General features: G+C 52.5%; 1 protein-coding gene across 3 annotated transcripts; it reads left to right on the plus strand.

Annotated features, from left to right (window-relative positions):
* Positions 1-2549: 2549 nt before the first annotated feature.
* Positions 2550-12955, plus strand: Paqr7 (progestin and adipoQ receptor family member 7). Of its 3 annotated transcripts, XM_075945868.1 has the most exons (3): positions 2620-3002; positions 4078-4115; positions 10976-12955. In XM_075945868.1, the coding sequence occupies exon 3, from the start codon at positions 10997-10999 to the stop codon at positions 12032-12034; it is 1038 nt and encodes a 345-aa protein (XP_075801983.1). In that variant the 5' UTR covers positions 2620-3002; positions 4078-4115; positions 10976-10996; the 3' UTR covers positions 12035-12955. The 3 variants fall into 3 exon arrangements, with proteins under 3 accessions (XP_075801982.1, XP_075801983.1, XP_075801984.1); XM_075945867.1 differs by lacking the exon at positions 4078-4115 and having other exon boundaries at positions 2550-3002; XM_075945869.1 differs by lacking the exons at positions 2620-3002; positions 4078-4115 and adding an exon at positions 3409-3426.

The following is a 12955-nucleotide window of genomic DNA, read 5'->3' on the forward strand; positions in this document are numbered from 1 at the left end:
CGGCAGGGAGGCTCAGTGGGCAGAGGCACCCGCGGCAGGAAGATCCGGTGGGCCGAGGCACCCGCGGCAGGGAGGCTCGGTGGGCAGAGGCACCTGTTGCTTAGCCTGATGGGAGAAGGGAATGGATCATACTTTGTGCTCTGACATCCACAACTTCTCTCTCTCTCTCTCTCTCTCTCTCTCTCTCTCTCTCTCTCTCTCTGTGTCTCTCTGTCTCTCTCTCTCTCTCTCGGAGAAGTATCCAGAGAGGGCATGTGACCAGCTGGTGCCTTGCAGAGATCATGAATGCGCGACCTTGCTGGTGTCCCCTGTTCACCCTTTTTCTTACCATGAGACCTTGAAGGCCTTTCCTAATAACTTCCGGTTCACAGCCTGGCTTCTGAGGCCTCTTGACTTCTGCCAGAGGCTTAAGAGACACTGGCCCAGGAGTCCAACCTCACTGAAGACCTTCTGAGACAATTGGACAACATCAAAGGATTCTGGGGGTTCCGTCTGTGTCTCTGGAACATTGAGTCCTTGTCTCGCTCCGTGGCCTGAACTGTGGGAGGTGGTGTCCCCAGTGCTGTTTTCCTGCTGCCTGGGCTGGGGACAGGAGTTGCTGCATAGCAGGACACGTGAAGGAAGCACCCAGGGTTACTCCTTCATACCAGCCCTGTGCCACAGATAAGAGCTGACCTGGATTCGGGCCCAGTGCTAGGCGCCTGGGTGGCCTTGGCCGGTAGCACACTGGAAGCTATTTCCTTAGCCGCAGACAAATCCGATGACAGAACCTGCTACAGATGAACAACATATGTAACGGACTCTGCATGGGGTCGGCAGGCAATGGGGGTCCGTGGCTGACCACCACTGTCCTTACGGAATCACTGGGCTCTCAGATATCCACAGTGGAGGGGTGGGTAGTGCCTGAATGACTTCTCCGGGCCGTTTCCCAGAGCCTGGGCCAGACACATCTAAGCTGCCTGAGCTAGGACACATCTTTCCAGGCTCGAGGCCTCAATTTTCCTATCCATAGAGTAGTGGTTGCCACATTCACCTCAAAGGAATGCTCGAGGTTTAAACGGATCATCGAAAAGGCCCTTGTCACCCCTCCGAGCTCACTTCCCTGTGTGCATGGGTTAAACATAGTACCTGTTTCGCAGGATTGTTTGGAGCAAGAGAGGTCCCCATAGCAACTGTTTGGCTCATTGCTTGTCATGTGCCAAGCACATTAAGTGTAAACTGTGGATTTGAAAACAAGCTGGGGGGGGGGGGATGTGGTGGCACCCGCAGGCTCAGCACTTGGGAGGTGGAGTCAGGGGGATCAGGAATTTAAGGCCAGCCTTTGCTACATAGTGAGTTCCAGGCAGGAACTGCATGACATTCTGTCTTTAAAAACATACAAATGAGCAAAGAAACACAACAACAAAACCTAAACCCAAACATAACAAAAAAATAAAAGCAAGCGGAGCTTGGCCTTCCTTCCAAAAATGGAAGCTGAATTCATGCGTTTTTGTTGTTTTTGTTGTTTGCTTGGTTGGTTGGTTGGTTGGTTTTTCAAGACAGGGTTTCTCTGAGTAGCCCTGGCTATCCTAGAACGTACTACGTAAACCCGGCTGGCCTTGAATTCAGAGACCCCCCCAACACCTCTGCCTCCCAAGTGCTGGGACTAAAGTCATGCATCACGATGCCCAGCATGTCTTTAGTTTTTATTCATCTTTTGGAGACAGGGTTGCTTTGTGCTCCTCAGGCTGGCTTTGAACTCCTGGGCTCAAACAATCCTACTGCCTCAGCCTTCTGAGTAGCTGGGCTGGAAGGCCTGGCACCTTGTCACATGGATTTAGGAAATTGGGGGGTTTTGTCTGAACTTGTTGAAGGAGAGGCCGGTTTCACACTATTCCATTAAGGTCATATGCTTCGTCACGGCACAGAGTGAATACGCATTCTGCAGTTTCCCAGGACCGCAGCATGCCCTTTGACCTAACCCTAACAGTCTTGCTAGGTAGTACTGTGTCTCCCCTAATACTGAGACCAGAGAGCAAGGTTGTCCAAGGTCACGTGGTTAGCTGGGTAGCACCAGGCTCCAAGCCTGTTAGTGTGCCCCTGGGCACCAGACTCCGGAGCTTGCTAAGAGCAGAGACCCAGTCTTCAAAATCCAGTCTGGGTCTCCATTTTTGTTCGGTACTACGGGGTCTCTGCACATCACAGGAGGTGGCACGTGAGGCACCGTGAGCCAGTATTTACCCTGCCTTTAAAAAATGCTCAGGGGGCTGGAGAGATGGCTCAGTAGTTAAGAGCATTGCCTGCTCTTCCAAAGGTCCTGAGTTCAATTCCCAGCAACCACATGGTGGCTCACAACCATCTGTAAAGAGGTCTGGCGCCCTCTTCTGGCCTTCAGGCATACACACAGAATATTGTATACATAATAAATGAATAAATAAAAAAAAAATAAATAAATAAAAAATGCTCAGGGATGTGCCCACACCTGGAGGGAGAGGTGACAATAGGGAGTGGCTGTTTTGACACTAGAGGTCTAGACAAACCAGGACAGGGGAATTATCCGAGGTCATGGGATGAGACCTCGATAAACCAGAGAGCAGCTCCCTAGGTAGATCTGGACTATAGTAGCCCCGGGAGAAATGAGCGATGTGGGTTGAGCTCAGAGCCCTGGCTGGGACACTCATCTCATGTCAAGCTCTTGCAACTACTACCAGACTGAAGCCTGCACTTTGCGGAAGTGGACCAACTTCAGCAGGAGTTTGTAGCCCCATTGCCGAGCCTAGGATCTCAGGACCTCCTATTTCAGACTGTACTGTGTCCACAGGAAGTCCTGGGATGCAGCCGGGAGTGACTCCTCCTGCAGCCCGAGCTTGCATAACGCCAGGCGGGAGGCTGCAGGGTGGCGGAGGCGGCTAAATCCCTGGTGCCCAGCGCCGCCCTCCGCGCTTGGGGTGTGGCCGCCCCCTTATCTGCGACTCCAACGCCGGGGACGCAGCAGACAGCTCTCTCCTCTTCTCAGGCCACAGGTAAGGCTGTGCCTGGAGATCCCGGGGCTGGGATGGGAGTAGAGAGGTCCTCCTGCGGGCATGGGGGTTGGGGGTGTGCACCTAGCTCTACATGTGAGCGGTGCTCAGTGGCGGAAGTGGAGGAAGGGGGGTCGAGGTCGAGAACAACTGGACCCTGACAGTCAAGTAGAGGAGCACCTCGCAGGGTCGGGAGAGGCCACCAGGGGAATCAGCAGCAAGGAGGGGACAGGAAGAAGCAGAGTCCGAGGTCATCCTCCGGGAGGGACAGAGGAATAGTGGGGAACATTGTAGCTTGGGGCGGAAAGCAGAAGTATGGGGGGGGGGACCAGAGGCAGCGTGTCGAGGGGGGAAGGAGGACCAGGACCCGAGCATGGTCTGTGAGCAGGCAGGATGGAGGGAATATTTCAATATAGTCTGCGGGAAGGTAGGCAAGGGGAGGGGTCTACGGGAAGATAGGCAAGGGGAGGGGTCTGCGGGAAGATAGGCAAGGGGAGGGGTCTGCAGGATCACAGCCTCACTCTAGAAGGAAGGAGATAATGGGCCAGGAAGGGACATGAGTGTGTGTGTGTGTGTGTGTGTGTGTGTGTGTGTGTGTGTGTGTGTGGTGTGTGTGTGTGTGGGGGGGGTGCAGATCCTGTGGGGAACCCTGAGGAAAGTTCTAGGGAGGTGGGAGGGCCACCAGGTCACAGTATTGGACCCCTCCCTGAATGTCTGGAAAGCCAGATTGCCCTAGAGAAGGACAGGGACAAGAACCCATCATCCACAGCACTACCCTGGGAGGTTTTCCCTTAGCAATCCCTGCAGACTCCGAGTCTGCCTCAGGCCATATGCTGTGAGGTTTGGTGGATTCTCCAGGCTGGTCTGTGCTTGTTGGATATCAGGAGCCCCATGTAGAAGCTCCTGTCAGGAGGACTGTGTACCTCAGGTCCCCGCCCCTGGTGAAAGAGTTCCCTTTCCAGCCTCCACCCCTGTCACAGATAACCCTTGCTGGTCAGTGGTGCAGTTCAGGATCCTGTCCTGTGTCCTGTACTGCAGCTAGCTGGCCCAACCTCTCTGGGCTGTCTCCCCTTTTCAGGTTACTCTCCTTGGAGCAGTGGGGTGTCTGAGCTCCGGGTAAGAATTTTCTTAAAAATTACTCATTCCATTCTGGTCACATTTCTGAGTACAAATAGAGGCCCACAGCAGTTACAAACACAGACGGTTTTTGTTTCACCCTGGAAGCCACGGGGTGGGGGGTGGGGGACTTTTTCTTTAAACTGGTTGAGCTGAATTGGAGAATCGGTTTGCAGAGAGGGAGGTGACTTGGTTGCTGAGAGACCTGAAGGCCTGCCAGCGCTTGTCCCATCTACATCCATCCACTGGGTGCCCAGGAGTTGCCCGGAGCTCTGCTTCTGGAGTTAGCATTGGTGTTAGACAAGCATGGTGCTGTCTTGCCTCTGGGCCTGGAACACCAGGTGGACCTGGGGGTTGAAGTTGTGCAGAACCATATGGGAAGCTGGCTACTGTAGCTAACTGATAGAACACCTAAGGACAAGCATTTGGGGTCCTCCATGGCTAGTCTTCCCCTCAGGACCCCTCTGGGGGCTTTGTCTCCCACACTCCCAGTGTTAACTCTGGCTAGACTTCTGATTGCTAGTCTTTATCTTTGGTGGCTACCACATGCACCTTCTGCCCCCAAGTAGGTGTTAAATTATTTTTTTAAAGCTTTTAAATGGAAGGCCCATCAAGACAAAGTTTTTTTAAAAAAATATTTATTTATTTATTATGAATACAGTGTTCTGTCTTCATATATGACTGCGGACCAGAAGAGGGCACCAGATCTCATTACAGATGGCTGTGAGCCACCATGTGGTTGCTGGGAGTTGAACTCAGGACCTCTGGAAGTAGCCAGTGCTCTTGACCTCTGAGCCATCTCTCCAGCCCCTATTTATTTATTTTTAACAAGTTCATAGAAACATGGAAAAATAGGTGGGCATGGTGGTGCAGACCTGTAATCCTAGCACTCAGGAGGCAGAGGCAGGGGAGTCATGAAGGCCAGTCTGAGCAATGTGGTGAGATCCTGTCTGAAAGGACAAAGAGGGCGGAGCCAGTAGAGTGGTTGCTGGGTAAGCCTGAGGGCCTGAGTTCGGATCTCCAGCACCCATATGGAAGCCTGTAACACAGGGGCATGCACACACATGTACAAGCCTGTAAAACATGGGCATGCACACATGTGTGCAAGCCTGTAACACATAGACATGCACAAACGTGTACAAGCCTGTAACACATAGACATGCACACGCGTGTACAAAGCCACACAAAAAGACGAAAGGAGGGAATCGGGGAAAAGAAAGAGTGGAGGAAGGGAGAGAGATGACGTTTGTTCACGGTGTCATTTCTGGATCCTGGCTTTCTTTATTCTCTTTATCTAATGAGGTTAAACTTTGCTCTTCATGGCAAGATAAAATTGACTTTAAGAGAATGTGCTGAGTCGTCAGGGTCCACAAAGTAACAGTGGACCTTTGCGTGCCAAGGAGGTGGGCCTAGTCCTTGAATATGCCCCCAAGGATCAGGTAAATGTTTCAGGGGACAGTTATCTACCCCTCCCCAAGACGATCTCATGCAGCCCAGGTTGGCTTTGTTCTTGTGACATAGCCAAGGATGACCTTCAACTTCTGATCCTCCTGCCTCCTCCTCCCAAGTGCTGAGATTATGGGTGGATGCCACCACACCAGATTTCTGTCCGTCCATCTGTGTTCCCTCCAACCCCCAGCCCCCTCAACCCCCCTATCCCATCCCCAACTCCACCCAGATCTGTTGGCTTGGATGGAAGGTTTTTGTTTTTGTTGTGCTGGGGTGGGACCTTGGGCCTCACGCCACCCGCCAGGCCACACTTCATTCCAGGGACAGATTTTTGAAGAACCCATCAGGCTAATCTGAGGCTGGAATTTCTCTAACCATTCTACTGGTATTTATAAAAACAGCGGTTGTGGTTTACCCAGTCCCTAAACGGTATTCAAATTTAGTTCCCGTTCTTTAAATTTCTGCAGCAATCTGCAAGGTGTGTGATTTTGCCATTCCCACAGGGGAGCTAAGAACCAGAGGGTCAGTCATTGGCCCAAGGTCATGGAGCTTGTGTTTTATGGGGTCTAGCATCAGATTTGATATCCCTAAAGTTCATCTCCTAACAAGTCTTTCTAAGAAAATGACCGCTTACTTCCCCCTCGTCCCCCCACCTTACCACAAGGCAAGGTTTCTCTGTGTAGCCCTGGCTGTCCTGAACTTTCTCTGTAGACCAGGCTGGCCTGGAACTCAAAAATCCACCTGCCTCTGCCCCCTGAGTGCTGGGACCAAAGGCGTGCGCCTCCCTTCAGGGCTCGCTTACTCTCTTATTCTTATCTTTTCTTTTGATTCCTATGAATGTGGGGTAGGAACCCACCAGGTGCACCTGATATCCATCTCCAGACCCCAGCCACTTGGTACCAGCTGGCTTGGCTCTTCCTTTTAGATATGATCTGGGTACGTCACAGCTTTCCAGACAGCAGTACACTTCTGCCACCGAGGTGTTGTTTGTGACCGAGCCTGGATTTTACTAATGTGGGGGTCAGAAAGAAAGGGAGGAGAGAGAGAGAGAGGAGAGAGTCAGTCCAACCCTCCCAAGACATCACACAGGACACTTCCAGGCTCCACCCCTAGTGTCCCTCACCTGTGCAAGTACCATTTAGCACTGGGCATCTGGTGATCTCGTGCAGTTCCACAGAGATGTCATTGGCCTCAGGCTCCAGAGAAACACCCCCAGGTACCCAGTGCAATTTGAGGGGCCTAGTGAGTGGGGGTTGGGGTTGCAGTTTGCTGGGCTGGCTGTCCAGGATAGGCACGGCCTGGCTGCCTGATTGGCAGATCACTCTGGATGCTATAGGATCTCTCCCCATCACCGCTTCCCATGTGGCTCTGCCCTTGCTCCCTCCTTTCTTCTGGATCTGAGGTCTCTATCTATTTTTTTTTAAATATTTATTTATTTATTATGTATACAATATTCTGTCTATGTGTATGCCTGCAGGCCAGAAGAGGGCACCAGACCCCATTACAGATGGTTGTGAGCCACCATGTGGTTGCTGGGAATTGAACTCAGGACCCAAGAGCAGGCAATGCTCTTAACCTCTGAGCCATCTCTCCAGCCCCCTGAGGTCTCTATCTATAGATTAAAGAGGACAGGGCCTAATTCTGAAAACAGATCTATTTATAAGGAGTAGTGCCTGCCAGGGTCCTAAGGGAAATCAAGCCATGGGGCCTCTATCCCCCTAGAATGTTGCCTCTGGGTTCTGTGTTCAGGGCCTGCCGTGTCTAGGCACATGGGGGTTGTGCGTTGGTATTGTCCCTCTCCTGAGGAATAGCTTCCCTGGTGCAGATCGAGAGGGTAGGACTGAGGGAGACTAGAAGCCTAAGAACATTATTTACACAAGCCCCGAATGTCTGATTCAAGTCCGTACATAGCAGTGTTGTTCTGGAGGTGCAGGCGGGTGTCACGGGAGGCAGGCCAGCAGCAGAGGAGCTGATAAGTGTCCAGGTTTGCAGGCAGAGCACTGGGTCCCACAGGCATGCATCTTCCCTCCCCACCCTCCCTTGAGTAAGAATCTCTTTATCCCTTAGATTGCACCATCTGAGCACCAAATGGGCGTACTAGGTCCAAGAAACATTACCAGAATTGACTATGCAGGGCGGCACTCAAGAGGTAGGCAAGATCTCAGTGAGTTTGAGGCTAGCCTTATCTACTGAGCGAGTTCCAGGACAGCCAGGGCTACACAGTGAAACTCTGTCTTGAAAAACAGGAAAAAAAAATTGGTCACAATAAACATTTGTCTTCAGCCGTCTTTTTCATGTACTCATGACTGGGGGCGGAAGCCTAAGTCATGTAAACTTGGCACACATAGGTTCAACAAAGCTAAGGACACTTTGCCATAGAACTTCCCAGAGCCTCTGCTATGTTCTTGCGCCTTGAGAAGTCCCAGGAGTGGGAGATGGAGCCTGGGAGTGGACTTAAAAGATCACAGTGATCACATGGGCTCCCTATGGCTTCACTGTTCCCCTGGTAGAACAGAAGCCTTGCTGTGCTGGCTGTGTCTAGAAGGGAACGCCAAGGTCTAGTTTCCTTGTGAGCCACCCAAGATGTATTCTGAGGCCAGTCTGCCCCTGCAGACAAAATCGTGGACATGAACAGAGGCCAAATTGTTTTGGCTGAAGTCCAGTCTCTTGGGATAAGGAAGAAGCCTTGGGTGGATACTGTTAATAGTTCCTGTTAATAGCCCATCTAAAGGACCTGCTTCCTGAGTCCGCCCCGAGTCAGGCTCTCTGGGACGAAGGAGCCCAAGAGGCTCCGTGCTCTCCGTGGCTGAGGAGCCACCTTGTGTAGTGGTGGGTGACTGATCGAAATTTTTGTTGTTGTTTTGTTTTTCAAGACAGGGTTTCTCTGTGTAGCCCTGGCTGTCTGGAACTCTCTCTGTAGACCAGGCTAGCCTTGAACTTACAGAGATCCACCTGTTTCTGCCTCCTGATCATCAAACTCTAGAAGAAGCGTAGAGAGTGGGGTTTAGGGAGGGAGAGCAGGCTTGGGGCAGGTTCTGATGTCACCTATACAAGCTCTTGAGTTGTGCAAGTGTCCTTTGGGCGGTCAGGGGGAGCAGTGGCAGAGAGGCTATGAGAACATAAGCGCCTGCATATACGATGGCTGGGACAAAGGTGGCCTTGCCAGACATCTGATAATCCGTGGACAGAACTCCTGCATGCTGAGTCTAGAAAGCTTGTTGAGGGAGTTGTCTGGCAGATACCAAGAGACGCTTGAGTTAATCAATGATGACGTCTTAGAGTTACCATGCTGTGGTGAACACCATGGCCAAAGCAAATGGGGAGGAAAGGGTTTATTTGGCTTATGCTTCCACATCACACATTGTAGTTCATCATCGAAGGAAGTCAGAACAGGAACTCAAGCAGGACAGGAACCTGAAGGCAGGAGCTGATACAGAGGCCTCGGAGGAGTACTGCCTACTGGCTTGCTCCACATGGCTTGCTCAGCCTGCATTTTTATAGACCCCAGGACCACCAGCTCAGGGGTGGCACCACCCTCATGGACTGGTTCCTCCCCCACTGATCGCTACTTAAGAAAATGCCCTATAGGCTTGCCTACATTCCAATCTTATAGAGGCATTTCCCTAGCCGAGGCTCCCTCCCTCTTCTCTCGTGATTCTAGCTTGTATCAAGTTGACATAAAACCAGCCAGCACAAATGTTAAGCCTGCATGAAGCAGCAGGTGCCAGGCAAATATGCTGTGCTTATGAAAAGACTGGAAAACATCCCCTGTCACCATGTCTTAGATATTAGTTACTTTTTCTTCTCTGTGACAGAATACTTAACAAAAGCACCCAAAGTGAGGAAGGGTTTATTTTGGCTCACAGTCTGAGGGGATTACAGTCCATCATGGTCCAGAAGGCATGGCGGCAGGGGCTTCAGGGGTGATTCTCTAGAGCTGGCCACATTGTAGCTGCAGTCAAGAAACAGAAAGAAAGGAGTGCTGGTATTAGTGTGTTTTCTCCTTTTCTTTCTTTCTTTCTTTCTTTCTTTCTTTCTTTCTTTCTTTCTTTCGTTTGTTTTTCAAGACAGGGTTTCACTGTAGCTTTGGAACCTGTCCTGGAACTAACTCTTGTAGACCAGGCTGGCCTCAAACTCACAGAGATCCACCTGCCTCTGCCTCCCAAGTGCTGGGATTAAATTCGTACACCACCACTGCCTGGCTAAGAAATAGGTTTTGAGGAGTGAATAGGAGTTTGCCTAGTAGGCCAGATGGAGATGGGGAGGAGACTTGGGAGAGGTAACAGCTTGTGCAAAGTTGTTGCTGCCGGAGTCTGGTGTGGCTAGGTAGTGAGGCTGGGGGAGGAAGTAAGGGCAGATCACGTGGGGTGGGAGTGGTCAGTGGTGTCCCTGGTAGTGGGAAGAGGTAGTTGGGTCTGATAATATGGTCATTGTCACCCGGAGTGAACATGGACGGTGGCACAAACTCACAGACCAAGAGAGCCTGTCCCTTCTCCTCTTTGCTCAAGCAGAGAAAACAGCTGGGCTGCTGTGTGGCAACTGGGCTGAAAGGCAAGTGACTGCGGCAGGGAGCCTTATGAGTGATGCAATGGAAGGAGGCCCTTCCATGAGTCCTGAGTGTCGGGGGTCCTGTGATGCCTGAGTCGGTAGAGGAAAGAACTCAGCAGGAAGGTGCAGCCTCCGATGAGCTGAGCCCCAGACAGCCGTACAAAAGCGTATTTACTGATTGTCACACAAGGTTGTTTTTTGGGTAAAGTATTTCCTCATACCCAGGTCCCTAGTCTAATTCATATGCTTTTCTGAAGGAGAGCATTTCCCTGATGCTTTAGCTCTTTATTGGGTACCATTTGCAGCACACAGTCATCCAAGAGCTTTGTGTGCCAGAAGCGTCTTGTGACCAAAGTCATGCAAAGGCTGTAGTGTCCCCTTCAGAAAAACGATTCTGTAAATCATGGAAGACAATCACTGCCTTCCACAACGGTTCTTCAAGGTCGATGTCCTTCTAGAAGACAGCTGTTCACGCTCATGATTTGCCCTAGATAGAGTGGCCCTGCTAGATTGGTTCAACTGGGCACTTATGTCAGGCCCTGTTCTGAATGCCAGGGGAGAGAGCTTGCCTTTTCTTTTGGTTTTTCGAGACAGGGTTACTCTGTGGCTTTGGAGCCTGTCCTGGTACTAGTTCTGTAGACCAGGCTGACCTCGAATTCACAGAGATCTGCCTGCCTCTGCCTCCCGAGTGCTAGGATTAAAGGCATGTGCCACAACCGCCTGGCGACAGCTTGCCTTTTTTAAGGGTCTCTTTGGTCTCAGACTCAGCCTAAAGACAGGGTATGGGAGAAGGGAGGAAGTCTGGGGCATCAGAGCCCCAGGTGGAGACACAGGAACTCTGACTTCGCATTGCCCTCTCTAAGTTCCCTGCCTAGGACGCAGGCATGGCGATGGCAGTAGCCCAGAAGTTCAACCACCTGCTGTCCAGCCTGTGGCACATGGGCCAGAAGCCCCTGCAGCCAGAGCCCGTGTTCACGGTGGACCGGGCTGAGGTGCCGCCTCTCTTCTGGAAGCCGTACATCTACGCTGGCTACCGGCCGCTGCATCAGACCTGGTGTTTCTACTTCCGCACACTCTTCCAGCGGCACAACGAGGCTGTGAACGTGTGGACCCACCTGCTGGCGGCGCTGGCGCTGCTGCTGCGCCTGGTCGTGCTGGTGCGGAGTACGGACTTCCGGGAAGACCCGCACGCCCGGCCCCTCTTCATCATCGTCCTGGCCTCCTTCACTTACCTCTCCTTCAGCGCCCTGGCACACCTCCTGCAGGCCAAGTCGGAGTTTTGGCACTACAGCTTCTTCTTCCTGGACTACGTGGGCGTAGCCGTGTACCAGTTTGGCAGTGCCCTGGTTCACTTCTACTATGCCATCGAGCCCACCTGGCATGCCCAGGTACAGGCCATCTTCCTGCCCATGGCTGCCTTCTTGGCCTGGCTTTCCTGTGCGGGCTCCTGCTACAACAAGTACAGCCAGAAACCAGGCCTGCTGGGCCGCATTTTCCAGGAGGTGCCCTCAGCGCTGGCGTATGCGCTGGACATCAGCCCCGTGGTGCACCGCATCATAGTGTCCCCTCTCCCTGCCGAGGAGGACCCCGCACTTCTCTATCACAAGTGCCAGGTGGTTTTCTTTCTTCTGGCCGCTGCGTTTTTCTCCACTGTCATGCCCGAGAGTTGGTTCCCCGGCAGCTGCCACATCTTTGGGCAGGGACACCAAGTTTTCCATGTCTTTTTGGTGCTGTGCACACTGGCCCAGCTAGAGGCGGTGACGCTGGACTATCAGGCCCGGAGGCCCATCTATGAGCCTCTGCATGCCCGTTGGCCCCACAACTTCTCGGGCCTCTTCCTGCTCACCGCGGGGAGCAGCGTTCTCACAGCCCTGCTCCTCAGCCAGCTGGTGCGGCGCAAACTCCATCAGAAGACTAAGTGAAAAGCGGCGTGGGCAGGAGCTGGCAGGGCGAGAGAGGGCGCTTGGGACAAGGGCCTGGACTTGGCTCCAGATGGGGACAAGGTCTGGTAAAGTTTTTCCTATCTGGCAGGCCATGACTCCCTGCCTACAAGCTCAATGGCGAAGGTGGCGCTAGCCAGTCCTTGGATCCAGAGATTGACTGGTATAGAGTCCCTGGCCAGTTCCCTGCCCTGGGAGTGGAAGAGAAAAGGGAGAAGATCTTCCTGACTGTCTCTTCCTTGCCTCCGCTCACGGATAACGGTTGGGGTTCAGCTTTGGTCAGCACCCTGGTTTGGGGTTTCCAGGTTGTTGGGTGGGAGATGAGATTTTGGCCAGTGTCAGATTTGAACCTAAAGGGGGGGGGGCACCTTCTACCATATTTCGTTGGTGGAGGGGAAAGAAACAGGCCAAAAGATGGGTAGCATTTTAATCTTCCTGTCCTCTGCATCCGAGCCTGGATCCCTGGGCTCCAGAGAGTCTCCAAAGACAAAAGATCCCCTCCGCTGCCCACATCGGTTCATCACAGCCCCAGCCTTAAGCCTCGCATCCAGCATTGGCCTGTGGGTCCTGTATGCTCTTTCCAGCTTCTCTCCCACAGTTCTCAGATGGGATTCCGAGTTGTCTCCTTAGCTCTGTTTCCCAGGACTCCAGGCTCTAGCGCCTTAAGGAGCTGTCTAAGGAAGCTCCGAAGCCAGGCTAACCATAGTACTGCCTGGGGCATTCAGAATCCTGGGCTGGGGAGAGTGGGGAGTCTGCTCCCCGAGCTTAGACGGGCATTCCAGGCAGAAGCGGACACCTGGGCCCAGACCCAGAGACGCAGAGCAGGGGTTCAGTGGGGCTGGAGGTAAGGCTGGAGTCTGGTCCCTGATATGTTCTAGATTCAATAAAACGACTACGACAACA

The sequence above is a fragment of the Microtus pennsylvanicus genome, chromosome 13 (assembly GCF_037038515.1).
Source record: "Microtus pennsylvanicus isolate mMicPen1 chromosome 13, mMicPen1.hap1, whole genome shotgun sequence".
In the NCBI taxonomy this organism is placed as follows: domain Eukaryota; kingdom Metazoa; phylum Chordata; class Mammalia; order Rodentia; family Cricetidae; genus Microtus; species Microtus pennsylvanicus.